The following is a 23,285-nucleotide window of genomic DNA, read 5'->3' as shown; positions in this document are numbered from 1 at the left end:
ATATTATTGCAAAAGTTTATAGCCTTCTGGAACCTACTAATAGGAGTGTCATATGGTATTCACAGGAAGCTTCATAGTTTCATAGTTGTTTCATAGTTGGTAGGGTCAGAAGGGATCTGAGCAGATCATCAAGTCCAACCCCCTGCCATGGCAGGAAAGAGTACTGGGGTCAAACGACCCTGGCAAGGTGTTCATCTAGCCTCCTCTTAAAGACCCCCAGGGTAGGAGCCAGCACCGCCTTCTTGGACACCTGACTCATCTCTCCTCTGGGAGATAATTACCATTCTTCCCATTTTCTAGGTAAGGAAGTGAAGCACAATGAGAAGTGACTTGCCCAAGGTCACTCTGATAGTCAGTGGCAGAGCAAGTTTGGAACACAAGGGCCATGTCCAAAGTTAACTTGCACTCCGGATAAATGAACGATTAAACAGAAATTCTAGAACAGTATCATGCAGTGCAGACTGGGAAGGATGTGAGACAATTGCTGGTGTTATTTTAATGTCAGGCATGGTGATATAGTTGCATGTTGGAGTGTTGCCTAAACATCCTTGTGCACCTAGAATTCAGGGAGGCCTCAGACACTGTGTTAGAACTGTGTGCAAGCAGAACATCAAATTGAGAATGAGTCTGACTAAGTTGTACATCTGGAGCACAGTAATGGCAGAGTAAAACTCAGCTGCACATCTGGATTTGGAGAGAAATGTTTATTAACTTGCTTGATTTAATTCTTCATATTGGCATTTCCTGTTCTTTAAGAATAAGGGTTGCTTTCTTCTACTCCTTTGTCCTGGAGGGCTGGATTCATGTTTCCTGTTGCTGAAGTGGAATGAGACTAACCAGCAGATGTGTTCCTGGCAGTTCTTATTGTGATGCCACAAGAAACAACAAGGTTAGATTCTCCAGTTTAAAGGTGCTGAAAAACACTGTATTTTCTGTCCACAGATGCACTAAGAGTCTAGGATCCACCAAACAAACAAAGCTGGCTCTTTGAGATGGACTTTTTGAGAACAGAGCTAGCTCTGTGAGATGATCGTTACACTGAGCAGCTGGCTTTTTGGTCTGCTGGGGCCCCAGGGTTTGCTTGCTCCTGCATAAACACATACAGTATGCATCAGGGCTACATTTTCTATTTCCGCATCTGAGAGCCTGGCATGAAAAGTGAAGACAGTGAGAGCAGCCAGTGTTGAACCAGAACAGCTGTATCAGTCAGGTAACTCATGCAAGCTACAAGTATTTCATCTCCTAAGGGAACCTGCTGCGCACCTGATTGATAGCCCTGTGTGGTCTTATATCCTGCAAGGTGTCTGCAAGGCACCACATGGGCTGGCTCAACTCTGAACACTGTCCTAGGACCTTCCTGCCCACTCTGTACAGCTGTAGTTAGGTTTGTGTGATATTCTTAGGGGCAGCATGGGATGCTACTCCTGCCTCTGCAGCAGAGGTAGGTCTGTGCTTTTACCACACACCGGGGGGGGGGGGGCAGTCCAGTAACTCCCTCTGACCAGCAGTGTTTTCTTCTGTAGGCAGGAAGCAATTGGAGGGGCAGCAGGGCTTAGGTGTATGCCTAGAGAGAGGATGAGTCCTGCACCTCCACTACAATCTAAGGCTTTGGTGGCTCCGAAGATGAGTTCTAGTGGGTACCTGGGGGTAACAAAATGAAGCCTCCCCTATAATTTCTCCTGTCTCCACTATTCACTTCCCTGTCCAAATCTCAGCTGTCCTGAGACAAATAGTTTGATCATTTTTCCTATCTTCTCTTTTACTGTACTGAACTCCCTCAGTGACTCCCTCCCTGTATCCCGAACTTTGGCCCTCTATTTTCTGTTCATGGGAATTTAAAACTCAGGGTAAAACCTAGAGCAGATGAGACTGCATTCCCACTCTGTACCCATAGCTCTGTCTCTTGGGGTTTCTGTACACTGAAGCTGGAGGCAGACATTACCTTAGCAAGCTTAGCTACCAATAACAGTTTGTAGCTGCAATAGCACCAGATTCACTCTATGGGCCTGTCCACACATGCAAGCACATGCGCTTGCAGCAGCTCAAAGAAGTGCTGCAAATTTGAGCCAGGGCTTTTTGCCTCAGAGCATATGCTTGGAGATGCACTTTGTTGTGGAGCAAATTGTGCCACTTGGGGCAAAATAACCCTGACTGGCTCCTCCTTGATCTTCAGCCAGGGGAAGCTAGAGCCCAGGACCAGTACCTGTGCTGTCCCAAGCAGTATAAAAAGCTGCCCTGTCAAGTAGCTTGTGGCTACTCGCTCTAAAGAGCTTCTGGGGCCCAGCCAACTGGTACCTGGGGACACTACCTTTTGTGCTAGCTGGACTGCTGAAGCAGCCCTGAGAGTTCCCTGCACCCTGTACCCCCTGCAGCAGTCTGGCAGTGGGGGCTGCTGCTCGGCTGTGACCTGCTGTGCACCTGCCAGACCTGGAGGGTAGGCCTGTGCGAAGGGTAGGCCTGTGCGAGTAGGCAGCTATTCAATCCCGCTTTGGATCCAGCTGCTTCACATGCCAGGGATCTGATCCAGAGCTCCGGACCGGGTTTCCGCTTTGATCCGGCCAAAGCAGCTCAGAGCTTCATTACCACCTCACAGATCTGGCAATAGGGTATAATGGGGAATCAATGAAATATCCATAACTTTGTTGTTCTTTGTCTACTTTGGATGAAACTTGCAGGGGTGGTAGCCTCTGCAGAGAGCATGAAGCTTGACAAGTTTCAAGAAGATCAGTGCAGGAGTTTGGGGGGAACTGTACCCCAATTTTTTAAAGCAAAACTCATGTCACGTGTATGTGTCACACCACAGTGGGGTGAAAACTGCAGGGGGGGTAGCCCCTCGTGAAGCCATAAAGCCTGCCAAGCTTCAAGGAGATAGGCACAGGGGTTTGGGAAGAACGGAACTGCACCCCAAATTCATGAAAGAAAAACTCATGTCACGTGTATGTGTTACACCAGAGTGGGTGAAAACTGCAGGAGTGGTGGCCCCTGGTAAGGCCACAAAGCCTGCCAAGTTTCAAGAACACACACAGTGTCACCCATATCACGGATTTTGCTTGTTCGCAGCTTGAGATGCAGTTTCCCCCAAACCCTTGCACTTATCTCCTTGAAACTTGTCAGACTTTGTGGCCTTAGCTGGGGCTACTACCCCTGTAGTTTTCAGCTTGCTGCACTGTAACACACACAGGGTCATCTGTGTCACAAGTTTTGCCTGTCAGCAGCTTGAGGTGCAGTTCCCCTGAAACCCCTGCACCTATCTCCTTGAAACTTGGTGGGATTTGTGGCCTCACCAGGGGCTAGCACCCCTGCAGTTTTCACCACCCGGTGGTGTAACACATAGACATAACATGAGTTTTCTTTCAAGAATGTGGGGTGCACTTCTCCCTGAACCCTTGCACCTATCACCTTGAAACTTGTCAGGCTTCGTGGCCTCACCAGGAGCTACAACCCCTGCAGTTTTCACCCCCCTGTGGTATAACACATACATGTGACATGAATTTTCTTTCAAGAATTTGGGGTGCAGTTCCCTCCGAACCCCTGCACCAATCTTTTTTAAACTCGGCAGGCTTCATGCCCAAATCAGACATAACACATCAAACTTACAGATATTTCATTGATTCCCCATTATACCCTATGGCCAGATCTCCGAAGCGGCTCCGAAGCTTTTCCAAAGTGCTTCGGAAGCTCCCAACCACTTCGGAAAGCCTAACAAAGCCAGCGCTTTGATTCGGACATGCTGCTTTGGACGCCAAAATGTCCGAAGCGTCTCTGGAACTGAAGCACGGTCCAAAGCCTTGCATAGCCCTGCTGGATAGGGACAGCACAGCCAGTAGAGGCATCTGCCCCTCTGGGCCAGCTGCCAGTGGGCTGTGGTTGCAGGGTTGTCCTCTGTGTGACACTAGTGTCACATGTGCCCCCTGCCCGGCTATCTAGGCAGCTATCGCCCAGAAGATGTTCCGGGTGTGGTAGCCTGCTTTGAACTGTCAAAGCACATCTTCCTGGCCGCATTTGGCCAGGAGGTCACCCACAGCCAGCTGGGTCCAAGGTGCCAGGTCTGAGCAGGGCTCCCTAGCATGAAATCTGGTGTTCCCTATTTGAAAACTGAAAAATCCCTGATAAAAAAAATCCCGAAGTCACTCTGTAAAATATCACAAAATCCATGTTCCTCCACAAGTAAAACAAAAGACCACGAGAGAGAGAGAGAGAAACTGATTAGTTGGGCAATGTTTTATTGATATATCTGCAGTGTTAAAGCATGTCTCTTATCATAATAATAACGTGAACTCTAAATACATGTTTCCTGAATTGATGAATACATGAATATATATTTTGCTGCCCTCCCACAGGGGCTATGGCCTCCACACAGGGGTTACAGCCCCCCAACAGGGGATTTGACCCCCACACAAGGGCTACAGCCCCCCAACAGGGGTTAAATGGCCCCTGCAGAGGCTACCACCCCCCCGCATTGTCCACATGCCTCACCCCAGACCCCCGATTGCTGCCCCACCTGGCCCCATCCCCCACCAGCTGCTGCAGCCCCCCTGAATGGCTGCACCACTCCCCCAGACCCCCCCAATGGCTGCCCCGCCCAGCTCCACCCCCCACTTGCACCCCCAGGCCCCCATGGCAGCCCCCCCCAACCCCAGGCACCATCATTTTAAAGGGAAAAAAACAGAAAAAAACCCAGAAAAAAAGCCTCTACTTACTCTAGAAGCGGGGGGAGGGGGGGTGCTCCAGGGCCTCCTGGCAGAGCCCCCTGGGCACACTGTGCAGGTGGGGCCCCAGTGAGACAGATGGCAGCTGAACTGCCAGTAAGTGCCGGGGTTTTGGTTTTTTAAAACTAGGGAGGCTGGAGTGGGGGGACAGGAGGCGGGCAGGGCTGGGCAGGGAAGTGATCAGGGTGGTTGGGGCGGGGCTGGTGGGTAGAGGGGCCAGGCAGGGAAGTGATGGGGGCCTCGGAGGGCAGGTGAGGGATAAGGCTGGGCAGGGCAGGGATTGGGGGGGGCTGATGGAGTGAGTGGGGCCAGTGGGAGTTCCCCCCCATCCCTTAGTTATGGCACTGGAGCCCTGGTGCTGAACATTCAGCCTGGCAGGCCGTGTGTTCAGCACCAGGGCAAGAAGCCAACCACAGAGACACTCTGGCAAAAATTTTTTGCCTAAAGGTTTTGATTTCAATGAGGTGGGGAATATAAGCAAACTCTGAAACCTCAAAAGTTGCCTCAAAATGTGATACAACAAAAAACATGAGCACCTCCAAGCACATATATAGGCAGCCTTGGTGGCTGACTTCAGCAGGACCTGGCATGCCTTTCCCACATTGGCAAAACCAAAAAAGATCTGACATATGGCTAATAACTGAGGGCATGATGGTTACTATGCAAGGAAGAAATACCCAGTGTTGACATGCGGGTCCATAATATTCAGTATAGATCCAGGGATAACATTTATATTAAATTAGAAGATTATACTCATTACTAAACTCTTCTGCATTAAATAGCTGTGTTTTAGTCTTTCCCTGTAATAAATGAAAGCACAGAAGGAAGACTGAGCCATCATCTCAAACATTTAACAAGTCAGGTAGCGTTCACTCTTCTGGACTTGGCTCCCACCACACTAGGTTCATGTCCTCTTTAGCTTCCCTTGATCTGTGTAGGCTGCAGCACTGGCTCTCTCTTGTCTACTTCCAGGATACAGGCTGAATCTTTAATCCCTTCACAAGGATGGGACTTCATTGTCCTGTTGCCTTATTCTTATCGGCTGGGCTGGGTTGGCACTGGTGCTAAGGCTCATAGTTGACAGCCTATAGAAGTTGCAAGTTTGAGGCCATACCAGAAGTGCTCACAGCGCAGCCCTGTCAGATTCCAACAAATCTACCAATTCTGCTAAATGCCTTGTCACAGGAGACAAAAAGAGAAATTCCTATTTTCCCAAGCCCAGTACTGAACCTGTATGTTCTTGATACGTTATGCACAACCTTTCCCAGAGCCTCAGAGTGCCTTGAGTTTACAGCTGAAATCTTCAGGGGCATGTGATAAGATGAAGTAGACAGACTCCCAAAATGCTCTACCAAAGTAATCACAGTTCCTCTTTACTTAGGCACAAAACCATATGGCTCCATACAAAATGGTATCTGGTATCTGTTCATCAGCAAGTAATGGTGGATATTGCAGTTATTGTACTGACTGGTGGAAACAGAAGCCAGTATATTTGGAGCCAGCTTGGCTGCAGGAGCTGCTAGTACGAAGAACTTCAGTCAGTCTGCCTTTTGAGGCTGCACTCCTAGATTGGTGCATTCCTAGTCTGGTTGCCAACCAAGTCAGGAGTGCCCAGTCCACTCTGCCATGCCATCCGCCTTTTGGTGGCATTTCCTCCACTAGGGGTAAGGACTAGTACTCTCCTCTAGGCTGCTCCTCTGCCTGAAGCTATTGGCACCATAGAGGTTACTTGGCTATTTCCTGCTGCCCAGCTCTCGGGGCTGACAGCTGCAGGTAGAACCATCTACTGTTGTAATGGTAGCAGACCTGGTTTGGTCTGACCTTTGTAATAACACAAAATATGAATGCAGATTCCTCCCTCAGTTTCCTCACTACTCTGGAGAATTCATTGGGATGTTCAGGACCTCCCTGCAATTTACAGTTCCCTCTCTAAATAAAGTAATCTCTACCTCTGTCCAGGCTCCTCCTCTTCTCACTATGGCTAATCTTGCAATTAAAAAGAAGCCCCTTCCTCTCCAGCAAGCATGTCATTCTTTTCTTCTCTCAGGCCCAAAGTTGTTTCTGCCTGTCCTCCACAGTCTCTCCCTCTACCCCCATTCAGAAGTCCTACCATTAACACCTGTTTTCTGTTCAGCTACTGAGGAATTTTTAATTCTCCAAACTCGGGGTCCTTGTAGACAAACTTAATTAATTTGGCTTCTTTGCTCAAACACCTACTTCTCAGCAATTAAAGTACAGTCATTAAAGTTAATGACTTTCCTTTATCCTTAAATTATCTTAAATTACCATTTCCTTTATCTCTAGTCATCAAAAGAACACACAGCACAGGCCTGACAGCATATAGCTATCCGATGATGCAACCATTTCATATCATCAACTAGAAGTCATCAGTCACATGCAGAGGGAGGCCACAAATCGTCCAAGCCATACATCAGATGGATATTACCTGTAAGCAAAGCTCTGAGGTCAGAGGCAATATCTTTTATTAGACCAACCAAATAGTAGCAAAAAAAATTCCTTTCTTTGCAAGCATTCAGGCACACACACCCTTCTTCAGGCTGAGGAGAAATCAAAGATTGTAAAAGTCCTCCTAGGTAGAAAAGAAACTTCATTTTGCAAAGGGGAAGTAGAAATATTGTATTTTAGCCATTTGGAAAAGTAAACTTCATTCCTAACCACAAGAAAGAAGGATTTTTCACCTTCCTGTCTGACTCTAACATCAGATACCTCCAGAAAAGAAGCCAGCCTAATCTGCCGTCACAGAGCAACACTCTCACAAAAGGACTCTGAGATACCCAGGGGTATCCACTCTCTATCTCCCCTGTGCAAAATGAAGTTTCTTTTCTACCTAGGAGGACTTTTTCAATCTTTGATTTCTCCTCAGCCTGAAAAAGGGTGTATGTGCCTGAAAGCTTGCAAAGAAAAGATTTTTTTTTTGCTACTATTTAGTTGGTCTAATAAAAGATATCACCCCTGACCTAAGAGCTTTGTTTATCTTTTTTTTCCTCAAACCAACACAGCTACAACATAGATCCGTGACTACCTGTAACCATACTCTTTATGCAGACGTGCTCACTGGAGAATGCACAGTTGATCTGAGTACTCTCATTTGGTGCATAGTATCTTCTGTTGGCTTTGATACCATAGCAGGCTTCTCTGATGCTGAATGGAGATGAGTAATCTTTCAGCTCTAGAAGATATAAGGGATCTGCAGGAGTCATCACCTTCATTGTTGTCTGAATTTAGTAACAAGACCTACAGAGCTCTTCTGCACTGACAAATGCCAAAAAAGTGACTCTTGGCTCATAGCTGTATAAGGGGGAAATAACCAGTATTGTCATCAGGAGCCATAGAATTCAATATGGGACCTGGGTTAGAAATAGCTTTTTAATATAAAGTGCACATTCAACATTAAAACACTTATTTCAGTATTAAATTTCTGCATTTTAGATGCTTTTCTTTCAATAAATGAAAACACAGAAGAGGGATTGGGCATTCAGCCGATACATGTAACAATCCAGGGTTTTTTGGCTTCTCCACAAGAAATCAATTGCCAGACTCCAAACATTGGCAGGATAATTCTGTAAATCATGGAAATTGTGAGCTTCATGACACATATGCATTTCATTCCAAATCCTAACCCATAAAATAACAAGTAGTAAAGGGATAGGTTTTTAATCCAAGTCCCTAATTAGTGTCTGGAGTCTGATAGCTGAAATAAGATCAGACGCTGGTATAAAAGAAAAGAGATCACATTTAAAATGGGAATGGAGACATGATTTTATGGAAAACCACTAATGGATTAAGATTAATCTGGAATAAGCAATGAACATCCCTGCATACGCTGGATTTTCTAATAGAGGGATCAATCCTATAAGAGGCTGAGCATCCTCAATCTGAAATCAGAGGCCTCTCACAAGGTTTGCTCAGTACTGTATTTTGAAAGACCAGACCCATTGTAACATGGAACAAAATTGCCTGGATCTGGAAATACTTCCACTTCTTTCTCAGTCTATTAACTTTCAAGCAAGGCTGATACAGTTGCTAGGGTAAAGGGGCCCCAGGACCAAACATGACCATAACCACCAAGATCAGTAATAACAATTCCCTAATTTCTCATCTTCTTGCTGGGTAGATTCCATACTGATCATGTTTTGCAGGCAAGAAGCAGATGCAGAAAGGAAAAGATTGTTATTTGTAAAAAAAGATATAATAGCTAAATGAAAAATGTAGTCTTCTGTCTCATCTTTCCATATGTGACTTAACTGTTTCAAAATAGGTGAAAACTGACATGGATCATTCCTACTGCCTCAGTTTCAGCATCTTGGTCCCCAAACCTTTTTAAATTATGAAAAGCACATCTAGATTACAAAAAGCACCTCTTTTTTAAAGATAAAAGAAAATGGATCAAATTGCTTAGGTGCAAAGGGGTGTGCAAACACACTAAAATACAAACTAAGACATATGACATTTAGTGCCTTAGAAGGGCTGGTGTCACAAAGCTGAAAACAACTGAGACAGATCAGCTGTTAGAATTTAGACAGAAATATGTGAATGGTAATTGGAAATTGTTTAAGAACATTTTACAAGATGCCAAAAATATCATCCCATAACTGAGAATGAAGGCTATACTGATTTATAGCTCAATTGGCTAAGAGAAGAGAAAGCAGCAATACAAATAATATTAGAAATTGGTAAGGGAAAGTTGATAGGAAATAATGTAAATAAGAAGCTACAAACTATAGAAATAAGGGAAAGAAAAGCATCCAAATAGAAATCAATGTACAGCAGAATTAAGGACTTGAAAATCTTGGTCACTGAATGTAGTCAATGGCAGCAATAAGAAATGTAATTAGATGAAGTTTTACCACATGCTTTCCTTGGACAGACCTTTTAAAAAACTAGCTTTGGTGTTGATGCTTCTAGTATTTTGTTTCCAACCTCCGCTGTTTACGTAGGGTTTAAATAAAGAGATGCATACTTCCCTAGGGAGAAAGGGAACCAATCTCTTCTAAGGGTGATTGGAATGACTGTCACTGGCAGGTCACTTCTGTACCACTTATTACTTAGCTATTGTGGGAAACAATGTAGCTACATGTACTGTGGTGATTAACAATCTGTCCCTGTTCCAGCAATAGACACATGATCAGTATTTTCCCTCTGGATTATATTTAGATCCTGTTTTCTGCGTCCTCCTCGGAACGCTATAATTTTTCTTTTGCAGCTGAAAAACTAGTTGATCTGGACAGAAGACTTCTGGGGAAAGTGTAAGTGGGCAGTCAAACCTTTTATTTTACAAAAAAAATCAGGTTTCACTAATCTTTAAACAACACTGCACAACTGTCTCTGAATGTAAGTGGGATTCTTTTATTTAAGAGGTATCAGTGATTGGACAAAGGGAAAATGGGCCACTCGTCTTACTGATTTTGGCAGCTCTCTAATTTCTAAAACAACAGTATGACCATTAGGCATTATAAAAAATAACTATTAAAACCCTCCACCCATTAATTAAATGATAAAGAAAGCAACTGAGCTAAATGTGCATTTTCAGAAGCACACCCACTGGACTCAAAGTAAATGTGCAATTACTATCATGGGCACACAAAAGTTAGATTCTGCATACAACTAGGGTTACCATATTTCCAGTTCCAAAAAAGAGGATACCAACAAGGGGACACCTCACTTCCAACCCGCAAACCCCTGGCCCTGCCAGTGCCCCTCACTCCCAACCTGCAATCCCCGTCCCTGCTGCTGCCCCTCACTCTTGACCCGCAGACCTCTCACTCCCAAACCAGTTCCCCACTCCCCCGGGGCCAAGCTAATGCCCCTCACTCCCAACCCGCAGCCCCCTGCTGCTGTCAGTGCTCCATGCTCCTGGCCCACAACCCTGCATCTCCCCTGTGCCTCTCTTTCCCCACCACAGCCCCATGCTCCTGCCCCACAGCCCTCCATTTCCCCTCTGCCCCTCTTTCCCCACCACAGCCCCCCCCAGCCCTGACAGAGGGAGCCTCCAGCTGCCCCTATCCCAACCAGGCCAGAATGCAGCAGCTGCAGTGGCTCCAGCTCCTGCAGGTGACAGCAGATCAAGTCTGGTTGCAGCACAAGCTGCAGGGAGGAGGAGGAGGGGATCCCTGCCCCAGGCTGTGGCTCCTGTAGAGCACCAGGAGGCCAGGCTATGACCCCCCGCTTCCCCCCGTCAGGCAGCATTTCCTGGGTGCGCTGCCCCTGTAAACATGGGCACCAGCCCCTGGTACCACTAGCTTGGCCACACAGCTCTCCACTGCCTGCAAAAGGCCCCCCCAGCTCTTTCCCTTGCTGGAAGGGCAGGTACCTTCCCCTGCCCCTGTACCCTGCCGCAGCCCAAGTGCCTAGACATCACCTCCCAGCACTGGCAGGCACCTGTCCCCCCCTCAGACACCCATCCCCTCCACCTCCCCCACCCAGACAGTCCCCAAGCTCTGGCCCTCCAACCCTCCACCCCCGCAGACTTACCTGCATCCAGATGCTGAGGCTGTTCCCACCACCCTGCCTGGCTGCATGCCAGCCACAGATCCATGTGGTGACCCTGCCTCCAATTGCCCTTCCCGAAGTCCTATCAGTGGAGCAGAGCAAAATCCCAGACATTTGATCATATTTTAAAAAACTGCCCAAGTGGAGATCAGAGGACCCAAAGAGAGGAGATGTCTGGGAAAACCCAGATGTATGGTAACCCCAATATAACTATGACTCCAGATGCACACAACCCCCACCATAGCCTTATTTAGTTCTTCATTTATGGGTCCTCTCAAAACTATGTGCACATATCCGCTTGGCCATTTAATGTTCAGCCTTCAGCCACCTCTTACTTTTGAAGACATGAAAAGCACTAAAGAATTAGAAGGAGATCACCTAGCATTATCAGGTCATTATTTTAAGAATGGGCTTGTGCACAGTTTTACACTTTGGTTTTCTAGGCACCAGAAACACGATATTTTTTGAGATTTGTAGAAGGAGTTTAAGAGTTGAGTATCTCATACTTAAAGAGCAACATGATCCAAATTGCCAGAGAGCAGGACTGGAAAGCCAGGTCCTCCTGAGTTCAAATCCTTAATCTGCCCCCAGTTTGCTGTATAGCTCTCTCTCCAAGGAGTTTTATGGGGGTTACTTAATTATTTAACCAAATGCTGTTTTTTACTGATGCTCCATGTGTTTATTTGCAGATGGATATAGCTGTAAGGCAGCTCAAAAACAACTTTTAACATTCCTGGTAACATTCTGGAAACAATGAAAGTTCAGCTCAAAGGAGATGCAATTTGCACCCTTTTCCTTGTTATAGCACTTTGCTCTTTACTCTATTCTCAGTTGGAGCACTTAGCTTTAGCAGGTAACAAGGAACAAGCTCACAAGAAACCTTCATCAACACAAAGAATCTTCCCAGACCCCCAAGCCCCTGGGAGATACTCTCAAGAAGAAGTGATAGTAGCCAGACCCAGAATTATTATTACAAAGAAGGCAGAGGTGGATGATTATTCCCAAACTACCACTGTGTCCCCAGTGACTTATTCTACCTTTGACTTCAAGAGCTATCTTCTCAACAAGGACAAAAGAAACTTCAAACTTCTCATTAACCAGCCCAAAAAATGCAGAAGAACGCCTGGAGGTCCCTTTTTGCTTATTGCCATCAAATCAGTGGTTGAGGACTTTGACAGGCGTGAAATTGTCCGTAAGACCTGGGGCAGGGAAGGTTTGGTACATGGGGCACAGGTTCAACGAGTTTTCCTTCTGGGAATACCAAAGAATAAGACAGCACTGGCTACATGGGAGACCCTCATCCATCAAGAGAGTCTGACCTACCGGGACATTTTACTCTGGGACTTTATGGATACCTTCTTCAACTTGACCTTAAAAGAGCTAAATTTCCTGAACTGGGCCAATGAGTTTTGTTCAAATGTGAACTTTATTTTTAAGGGAGATAATGATGTTTTTGTGAATGTGGAGAACATCATTGACTTCCTTGAGAGGCGTGACCCCACAGAGGACCTCTTTGTTGGGGACATAATTTACAATGCACACCCCATCCGTGTGAGAAAGAGTAAATATTACATCCCGGAAACAATGTATGGGCTAGGCATGTATCCAGCCTATGCAGGAGGAGGGGGATTCTTGTTGTCCAGCCAAACCATGAAAAAGCTCTCTGAGGCTTGCAAAGAAGTGGAGCTTTTTCCTATCGATGATGTCTTTTTGGGCATGTGCTTGCAGAGGATCAATCTCAAACCTGTTTTGCATGAAGGATTCAAGACATTTGGCATCGTGAAGCCCTCTGCTGCCCCACACTTACAGACATTTGAGCCCTGCTTTTACAAAGATCTTATGGTGGTCCACAGTCTAAAAGTACCAGAGATCTGGCTTATGTGGAACTTGCTGCATAGCCCACGGCTTTCCTGCACCCAAAAGAAGCAAGTGAAAAAGCCGTTCCAATGGAAGAAGAAGACTAAAATGGTAACAGAAGCTGCAACTTCCTGATAAAACAGACAAAGTATAACAGAAGCACATGGTGAGCCAGGCTCAAGAAAGGAGGAAACAAAGGAAGGCTTCAATGTAATAAACTTGGTTTAGAAATAGAGTATTTTAGCACTTTTCAAGTACACAAGAGCAAGTTTTTGCAGAAGCCTGTCAGATTTCCTGGTTTGTACATACTATACATGGTAGGATTTTCTCCCTAATGTAATTCATATAATCACAAAATTAGATTTATTAGAACTGCAATAACATTTAATCCCCTCATGGATTCTATTATAGAGAGGACTCTAGTCCTATAGGGGGAACATGGAGAAAGAAGGGACAAATAAGAAATTAAGGATGGTGTCACTTGCAGAGCAGAATATAGGTAAGTGACCCAAGATCCCCAGGTAATTAGGAAGGGGCAGAGTTGAAATGAGCCTTAAAGACAAGGACAAGGTTTTTCAATTGCTCCATCTTAACATATTGATATCTCATTGCTTATAGTGACATATACAGATTACACACCTGTTAAACTGCTGCTGAATCAGGACTCAAATTGGGTTGGTTCCTAGCAAGCTGATAAGCTTGATTTATATTCAATGGAAGCTAAAAATCATTTGAAAGTGGCAATGTCTCTCTCACTCTCTCTCGCTCACCTTTGCAGACCAGATCCTCAGCCAGTATGCAGCAATGCAGCTCCATGTTTGACCTCTGTTTGTTAAGAGGAACAACATACAGAACTCCCAGGAGGACCACATTTTTTTTCTCCCTCCTTTGAATTGGAAGGAAAAGTATCAGTATAGCGCACTAGTTTATAGATTGAGGCATTTTTATACTGAGAGCAGTCAACTATAAGAAGCAGCTGGGCCTTTTCAGATTGCTGAGGACACAAGTTTATTATTCAGATAAAAAGGTTTCAAAATAAGAGCCTTTCAAAACTCATTACAAAAGAACAAACCCAACTCCCTCTCCCCCCTCTCCAAAAACCACCTCACCCCCAAACTCTGTCATCAAATGGTATCCTATGTCCTGTTTTTTAAACATTTTAAACTTCGCAGAAGATCACCAGCTTATTTGACACTGAATGAACTTTTTTCCACTTAAAACATTTCCCCCCAATAACAGTGAATCTTAAAACAAACCCTTCCTTGGACATCACATTCAGGAAATGAATCACTTAAAAAGGGTCAGAAAGGCCTTTTAATCTTGGAGATGATGGATCTGGATTCAGCTGGCTGAAACTGTTTCCCAATCTTTATGAAACTTCTTCCCTCAACAATGTCCTGAGAGCAGGGCATTTAAGCATGTGCTAAACCCATCCTTATTTTGGAGAGCTCTTACACAAGTCTTTCAAGTCAACAGAACTTTAAGCACATTCTAAATCAGAGCCTAGGTGACAACTGTAATTCAAACGTGGGATTCCACAGAATTCCAGCCTTTATTTTTCTATTTAGCCATAGCCAAAGCTCAGTCCCCACTTTAACTATGCAGAGAGTGAAAAAAGGCTGTTAAGGACATTGATTCACTACTGCAATTAAAGATGCTCAGCAATGTGTTCCAGGTTAAAATTTAGCCTTATGACAACATATTTTCAGGGAAAAATACTAGCTACAGTAGACACTGAAGATCTATAAGCTGATCTATAATAGGTTGGCAATTTCTGGGAATAAGATTTTATACACATATAGATTTCCAGAAACAAAAAAACATTGCTGAAAAATATAGTAGTTCTGCAGAGGGTGAAAATATGTCATAGCCTTGTCAGTTAGAAACCACCACTCAGGGCCTGTAGTAAATGTGCCTTATGTATGTATTTATGAGCTGTACAGAAAAGTGTTGTTATTAGTCTGGTAGTTGGGAAATTATTTATATTGTAATTAAAAGCAACATGCTTATCCAATTATTGGGATTAATTTGGTTTGTATGTATGGGTAGATGGGTGGTGGGAAGAGGTAAGAAAAAATGATACACATATTTTTGAACAGAGAAAACTACCTGCAGAAGAAAATTAGTTATCTTGGATACCACAGAATATCCTTTCTAATGAAGGAAGAGGTTTGTTATTCTAATGAAAGAAAAAAATAGTTGTACATACCTTAGAACTTCTCATCATGTAACTACTTAGATCCTCCTGTCCTCATGACATCCAGTTGAGTCTTCTTAAACTGAAGACAAGTCCTCAGATCCACCCATAATCATGATGGCTTGTTATTCTGAGCTGCAAGGCCAGACAAATTCTTGCTCCTGTTTTGCTGAACATTGCTTCCATAGCTGCAACACTCAGAGCACAGCATTAGTGTCAAGACTGCCATATTATCCATTGTTCTTAATGTAAATATCTCCCCCATGTTGTGGAGACAGAGCACAGGATTTTGCAGAAGGAAGCAACTAACCCAATCCTGACAGAATGGGTCTTGGTTTTCCACTAAGTAAAAAAGAGGGGTAAGCCCAACAAGAGAATTAGCCAAACTGCCTGGAACAAAGAAAGGCTATCATTGGGACATCAGCATATGTCCCAAAAGTTAAGAGTAGAACTGGCACAATTTATTCACCTCTGTTGCCCTTGTTTTCAGAATACCTCATTTCTTTGCCCAGGAAGCACCAGGACCCATCATTATTTGTCAAAACTTTCTGCACATTTTGTCTAATATTAAAACTTTCCATCTACCTCTAAAAGTGGCAGTGTTGAGCTGCAGGTTCACACTGAAATAAATAGCACCACCATTCCCTCATTTCCTAGAGGAAGGCTCTTCTACTAGCTCACCCACTAGGTCCATTTGATAACACTGGGCTATTTTCTTTCTGAAAATGCTACTCTCTCACTCTGTGTTGCCTAGCAGGCTACCTGGAAGCCCTCTGCACAATAATGGGTAGAATGAAGCTTGAGAACCATTTTGTAAGGCCCTAGGCCTATGTGCAGTAATAATGCACCAGTAGAAGTTTCTTTGGAAAGGACAGGATTCGAATTTTGGAAGCAGGAAGGCTGTCTCCATAGCAAGCAAAGAGAATCAATTGCTTTCATGGTGCATGTACCACCAGTAGATTGGAAGACCCTTTGTAAAACGAAATATGGAATGCTGCCCTATAGGCTTCCAGAGGGGGAGAGAGAACAGAGGGTCTTACAAACACCTACTGAGTACAAATATGTTACATAAACATAAAACAACAGTTTCACGTTATTATGTCTAAAATAAGATAGCTACAGTCCATAGTTAGGTGTTTATATTGGGCTTAATTTTCAGAGGTGCTCAGTAATTTAAAAAAAAAGAAAGAAAATGTTTCAAATGCTGAAAAGCAGGTTAAGATACTCCATTCAAGCCCCCAGACTGGACAATTTGACTACACATTTTCACTGAAACCAGTTGCATACTAGATTGATTTATTGTACCCTAGGTGTGGTTTTCTTTTCTTCCCACACACACACAAACACTGCAGGAGAATAAATACATGAGATCCAGACAGCGACTTTTCATTTTACCTTTTCCAAGCAAAATGATATGCATAAAAAACAAACAAAAAAAACCATAAATGGCAACAAGATGTGAAAAAAAAATCCAAGCTGCATCACAGAAAACCAGGTATTAAATACATCTGTTTTGCTAAAAGCCACTTGAGTTTGTCATTGGCGGACTGAATCAATGCACTGTAGATGCTCTGTAGATGACAATAACCCTCAGTGAGGAAGGATAGATGCTGAAAAGGTGCTATGTGGGTTCCAACAGTAGCAAGTAAAGCAAGCAGACTTCCTCAAGACTAAAGGCAAACATGAAGCTAATGCAGTACTTATTGAAACTCAGGGATCCACACACAATCCAACCCTTTTCAGACTATGCTAGTCAGCCAGGCTAGGCTTGTTTAATGAGGAGTTGGATTGGACTTCACATTCAGCACCTCTGTCTCCCAAGTCATTAACTGAAGGTGAATGCCAAGACCCAGCTTTAGATCAGGCTGACTGATGACCAGAAAGAAGAAAAATGGAATTTTCTGAAGCAACAAGGTATTAGAATTATGTGTTTTATGTCTAGATCCTAGTTTAAAATATGTCTTTTAAAGCAGGTTCTGGACGTGAACTCTGGAGACTGAAATCAAAAAAGGTACAGAAGCAAGTTTTGAGAATTCATGCTAACCTGCAATGTTAAGAAGCGTGAGAATATTAAAAAGACAATCTGATTTTAAAAAATAATAATTTAAAGCCCTAAAATGTTATGACATGACTTTTAGAAGCACTGCAGGTGTTGTGGATGCATAAAAGTTCTGGAGACCAGTCCACCATACTTCTTGTGATGACTAAAACTGGAAAACTTGAACATCTGACCTGCTTTTTACCATTTCTGCTGCTTACGTTTTTTGTGCAAGGTGTATGCAACACAGACAGAAGAGTCTCCTGGCAGACAAGGTTAAATGTAATATCTTTTATTAGACCACCTAAATAAGCTAGAGAAATTGTTCTTTGCAAGCTTTTGGCTTCAAACACCCTTCTTCAGGCAGAGGAAGAATGCCAGGCATTTGCATTTTCACTGACCTGCATTCCTGCATACTGGCTTATCCTATCAGAACACAGTACAACTGCAGACACTCCCTCTGCCTGAAGAAGGGTGTTTGTACCTGAAAGCTTGCAAAGAACAATTTTTCTAGCTATTTAGTTTGTCTAATAAAATATATCACATTTATTCAAAGAACCTGGTCTGCCTGTGTCCTTAGACCAATACGGCTACAACCAACACCCCCAAAAGTTCAGTCTCAGACACTAGTAAGGTGCTATAGAGGTTTCAGGCAGCCAACAATAAAGGTAAATAGATACCACTTCCACTACAGTCTTTCAGAAAACAACACACAAGCATAGCTTCCTAATGCAGCCTGTTCAAATTCAGCTCATAGACATTGTCTAACAGCCCCTTCCTGTTTCTTGCCCAGCCCCTTCAATAAAAAGTCAGCCATCAGCCCAGTAGGACAACCAAGCAAATTCAGGTTCTATGCTAGGCAACCTGGCACTGAAAAGGACAATCATTCCTACCCTTCTCCTCAAGGAAGCTCTCCAGAGGTTTGGAGAGTAACATGGACTTGTTAACAGTAAAGATCTGAAAAAGAGTGGGGTACAAGTAGCTTAGAGCAGCTGTGTCAACAGCAGCTTTGGAAGCAAGTGAGAGATAGCACAAGACTTTAGGAAAAGCTACTGTCAAACAAAAGGAGAGGCGAGAAAACCCAGAAGGGTCAGACATACACAGCTGTATGCTTGGCACAAATCAATTTAATGATGTCACTGCAAACTGCCAATACATGCTCTTTAAAAAATTATCACACATACACATTTAGCTTAGTTATTTACATCATTCTTAAATTAAGTACCCGTCTAAACATATTCACATGGTAGCTTATGAGATCTATTTAGCTACATCAGCACAAGTTTTTCTGAGGGAGAGCAGGATGGAGAGACAAACCCTAAAATTAAGCTGTAGGCAGGGGAGCTGGCAGTTCAGCAGTATCAGGTTCTGCTTGGATTACCTGGTGGCATGGGTTGAACATTACACAGGCCTGCGGTTTTTTAGACTGACTTTGTTTTAAAGTTTCTCGTGTGCATTAGTCATGCAACAAGACTGTCCAAACTGGCCCACCAATTACAACCTATGGTGCAGACTGGAATTTTAAGTACACACATTAAAGTAGCTTCCAAGGTGATTATACATAGAATGGTTGTACCAAGATATTTGAGTGGAATTTTTGGTGAGTGAGGAGAGGAAGATTTAGTTTTATCTAGGGTTAGTATCATCCCCACCTCCTAAACAGGATTAGACCTATACACAAAGTGGTACTTTGTCTTCAAATGATTGCAGTCCACAAGTAGCCAGCAACACTGGGAATGGCTATAAGCCATCCAGAAAACTCAGCATGCTACTGGAGAAAGGATTTCATAGATTTCATAGACATTATGGCTGGAAGGGACCTCAGAAGATCGAGTCCAGCCCCCCGCCCAAAGGGCAGGAAGTCAGCTGGGGTCATAGGATCCCAGCAAGATAAGCATCCAATTTACACTTGAAAGTGTTCAATGTAGGTGCTTGAACCACCTCCGATAGCAGGCTGTTCCAGACCTTGGGGGCTCGGACAGTAAAGAAATTCTTCCTCATTTCCAGCCTGAAACGGTCTTGCAGTGGTTTATAACCATTCGACCTCATCATCCCTTGGGGCGCTCTGGTGAACCCCAGATACTGGTGGTCACCCCGATAAACTTATAGGTGGCCATCAGCTCACCCCTGAGCCTACACTTTTCCAGGCTAAAGAGCCCCATGGCTCTCAGCCTGTCGTCGTAAGGTCTGTTTTCCTGAACTCTGATCATGTGCATGGCTCTTCTCTGGACTCTCTCACGCTTCTCCACGTCCTTTTTGAATTGTGGAGCCCAAAACTGGATGCAGTACTCCAACTGTGGACTCACCAAGGCCGAGTACAAGGCGAGAATGACGTCCCGGGATTTGCTTAAGAAGCATCTATGGATGCAAACCAGCGTTTTGGTCGCTTTACTAGCCACAGCATTGCATTGCAGGCTCATGTTCATCTTGTGGTCAATGATGACCCCCAAGTCTCTTTCTTCTGTAGTGCTATCCAACGTAGCACTGCTGAGCCTATAAAGATGCTGCAGGTTTTTCCTCCCAAGGTGGAGAACCTTGCATTTTTCGGTGTTAAACACCATCAGGTTCTAGTCTGCCCATTTGCTGAGCCTGTCCAGGTCAGCCTGGATCGTCCTCCTGTCTTCTGGTGTGGATGCAGTGCCCCAAAGTTTGGTGTCATCGGTGAACTTGGCCAGTCTGCTTCTGACTCGAATGTCCACATCATTAATGAAGATGTTGAACAATATGGGTCCAAGGACAGAGCCTCGGGGGACCCCACTGGTCACAGGGCACCATGATGATTGACTTCTATCAATTACTACCCTCTGAGTCCAACCACGGAGCCAATTTCCCAGCCAGCAGATCATGGTGGACCCAAGGCCACAATTGGCCAGTTTCGCCAAGAGGTGATCATGGGATACCAGATCGAAGGCTTTTCTGAAGTCAAGATATATGACATCAATCTCTTCTCCCTTGTCCAGGTGATAGGTCACCTGGTCATAGAAGGAAATGAGATTGGTCAAGCAAGACCTACTCGCAACAAACTTGTGCTGGCTCTCTCTCAGGATGTTGGTGTCACCCAGTCCATTAAGGATGGCCTCTTTAATAAACTTTTCTAAGATCTTCCCAGGATAGAAGTCAAGCTGATGGGCCTATGGTTAGATGGATCCACTTTCCTCCCTTTCTTGAAGACAGGCACCACGTTGGCCTTCTTCCAGTCTTCGGGCACTACACCAGAGCACCAGTTCTCAAAATCCTTGCCAGGGGCTAGGCTATAATGCTAGCCAGCTCCTTGAGTACCCTGGGCCAGCTGACTCGAAGGTATCCAGTCTCTCAAGGTTTTCCTTCAGGAGGTTGGCATTTATGGAGGGCAGGGAATCACCTTCACCCAGACCTCCCTGTCCCATAGCGGGCATGGGCGTCCCATGGCGGGCATGGGCGTCCCATGGGATTGATGAAAGACCGATGCAAAGTACCCATTTAATAGGTTGGCTTTTTCCTAGATGTCAGTTGTCAGCTGTCCCATCTGGTTCAGCAGGGTTCCAATGTTGCCCTGGCTCTTCCTCCAGCTCCCCACATATCTGAAAAAGGACTTTTTATTGTCCTTGATGCTTGAAGCTAGTTGGAGTTCAGTATGCGTTAGTGACTATTTGAAAAGTGGACCTGGTTGATATAAACAGCTAGGAAGCAGCTTTATACTTAATTGCAGCTTTAAGTCACTAGGGTTCAGCAGAAGATAATGTACCTCATAAGTCCCATACAACTTCTCCAATCAGTGCAAAGAGTTTCTGCCCTCTTTGCAAGATGCAAACTGATTCACCAGATGAAATTATTCCCTGGGCTGTGTGAAGCTTCAGTCTGCAATTCGATTCACAGAAGATTCAGCCCAATTCGGAGGCCGAATCTCCAAATTGAATTGGGAGAAGACAAAAAAACCTCCAAATCAATTTAGAAAAGATTCAGAGATTCAGAAGGCAGTCTTTCAGGGGAACAGAAACTATGAAGAGGGAGGGGCAGCAGGGGGGTTAAGACTGACATCTCGAGCTGGCCAGTGACTGTGATCTTTCCCTGAGTCCCCTTCCAATCACAGTGCTCTGAGGAAGGGATGTAGAAACAGCATATAAGCCTCTGTCTGCACGTTCTCTGTGCCTTTTGTAAGCTGTTTCTGCCTGAGAATGGCATCTTAAAGGTACTGAACTGGTTTGGCTTCCTACCTAATCAGTCTCCTGCTACTTCTTTTTCTTGGATAGGATTGCATATAGCTTATTAACTAGAATCTCTCTACATATACCTAGCCTAGCCATTTCTTTCAATTGAAATCTGTTCTTGATTTTTTTTTCCAACACTTTTAAAAAAGAAGGCTGTTTTCCTTGGCAGTGGGGTCCAGGTCTGCCCTCCCCCCCCGCTGAAACGGTGCAGGGAGGGGAGAAGCGGGCCCAGGCCCAATGTGAGGGAGGACTGCACCCAAGGGTCAGGAGAAGCTGGCCTGCTGCAGTAGCATTGGGCTTGGGCTGACCTTACAGCAGTGGGGTAAGGGTAGGAGTGGGCTCATAGCCAATGCGGGAGATGTGGGGGGGAGGGAGTGGGCCTGGACCTGAGGGCAGGAGGAGGCCCAAGCCCAAGCTGGGGGAGAACCTGTCCACCGCAACTGTGGGCGAGAGCAGCAGCTTGGGCCCAATGCAGCAGCAGCTGGGTGACAGGAGACTCGAGACACTTCCCCACATTGAGCTCAGGCCCACTCCTCCCCCACCCCCTTCCTCCCCCTGTTGGCTCCAATCATGATGGTGGGGACACAGCGGACAGAAGGGGGGTGCAAGGCCAGTGTGGCTGGCCTAGCCCCCACCACCCTGCTCCCTGGAGGCAGGGGCAACAGAGCAGATGGAACAGGGGGGCAAGGCCAGCAGCATTGGCCCTGCTCCCCCCTGCCCTGTTCCCTGCAGGTGGCACGGATGGAGTGGGGTTGGGATGCTGCAGGGAGGGATCTGCTCCCTCTGCTGTGGTGGGCTGGCTTTTCCCCCAGCTCAGGCTTGGTCTTCCTTCCTCCCTTCATGGAGACCAGGCCCACTCCTCCCCTCCCCCAATCGCTACCGGTGCAGCATGCCAGTTATTCATAGAATCATATAAGCCGGGTCGGAAGGGACCTTGTAGATCTTCAAGTCCGACCCACCCTGGGCAGGAGAAAAACTGGGCTCAGATGACTCTAGCCAGGTAGGCATCAAGCCTCTTCTTAAAGACCCCCAGGGTAGGAGCCAGCACTACTTCCCTTGGAAGTGGGTTCCAGATCCTAGCCGCCCTGTGAAGTAGTTCTTGCGGATGTCTAATCTAAACCTACTCGCCAACAATTTATGGCCGTTATTCCTTGTTATGCCAGGGGGTGCTAGGGGAAACAAGGTCTCTCCCAAACCCTTCTGGTCCCCCCTAGTGAGTTTATAGACGGTCACCAGGTCTCCCCTCAGCCTTCTCTTGTGAAGGCTGAACAGGTTCAGGTCCCACAGTCTCTCATTGTAGGGTCTGCCCTGTTGTCCCTGGATCATGCGGGTGGCCCTCCTCTGGACCCTCTCAATGTTGTCCACATCCCTCCTGAAGTGGGGTGCCCAGAACTGGACGCAGTACTCCAGCTGTGGCCTGACCAGTGTCGTGTAGAGGGGGAGGATCACCTCCTTGGCCCTGCTTGAGATGCACCTGTGGATGCACGACAAGGTCCGGTTAGCCCTGCCAAACGTGACCTTGCATTGTCATCCCATGTTCATCTTGGAGTCAATAATGATTCCAAGATCCCTTTCTGCCTCCATGCTCTCAAGAAGGGAGTTTCCCCATCTTATAAGTGTGCTGCTGGTTACTACTGCCCAAGTGCAGCACCCTGCACTTGTCAGTATTGAAATGCATCCTGTTTTAGTTAGCCCACCCCTGTAACCTACTCAGGTCTTGCTACAGTCTTTTCCTCCCTACTAGTGTGCTCACCTCACCCCAAATTTTGGTATCATTGGTGAATTTA

The 23,285-nt window shown here is 45.4% G+C and overlaps 1 protein-coding gene across 7 annotated transcripts in view; it reads left to right on the top strand.

Moving 5' to 3' along the window:
* The window catches only part of B3GNT9 (UDP-GlcNAc:betaGal beta-1,3-N-acetylglucosaminyltransferase 9), a 38,467-nt gene that overhangs the window by 9,094 nt on the left and 6,088 nt on the right, over positions 1-23,285 (top strand). The window contains exons 2-4 of one of the 7 annotated variants that reach the window (XM_090063467.1): positions 757-889; positions 9,934-9,976; positions 11,909-23,282. The exons of 1 other annotated variant lie outside the window; for it this stretch is intronic. In XM_090063467.1, the coding sequence (XP_089919593.1) occupies positions 11,973-13,211 (1,239 nt within the window). In that variant the 5' untranslated portion in view covers positions 757-889; positions 9,934-9,976; positions 11,909-11,972 and the 3' untranslated portion in view covers positions 13,212-23,282. Of the gene's footprint in view, positions 1-756; positions 890-917; positions 1,211-7,636; positions 9,977-11,908; positions 23,283-23,285 lie in introns of those variants that run through there. 5 more of the 7 variants (XM_090063466.1, XM_090063464.1, XM_090063469.1 and 2 more) reach the window with 5 other exon arrangements.

This window comes from Crocodylus siamensis, chromosome 9 (genome assembly GCF_052110815.1).
Source record: "Crocodylus siamensis isolate JL-2025a chromosome 9, ASM5211081v1, whole genome shotgun sequence".
NCBI lineage: Eukaryota > Metazoa > Chordata > Crocodylia > Crocodylidae > Crocodylus > Crocodylus siamensis.
The sequence above is the reverse complement of the archived record's forward strand: the minus strand, read 5'-3'. Positions and strand labels throughout refer to the sequence as shown.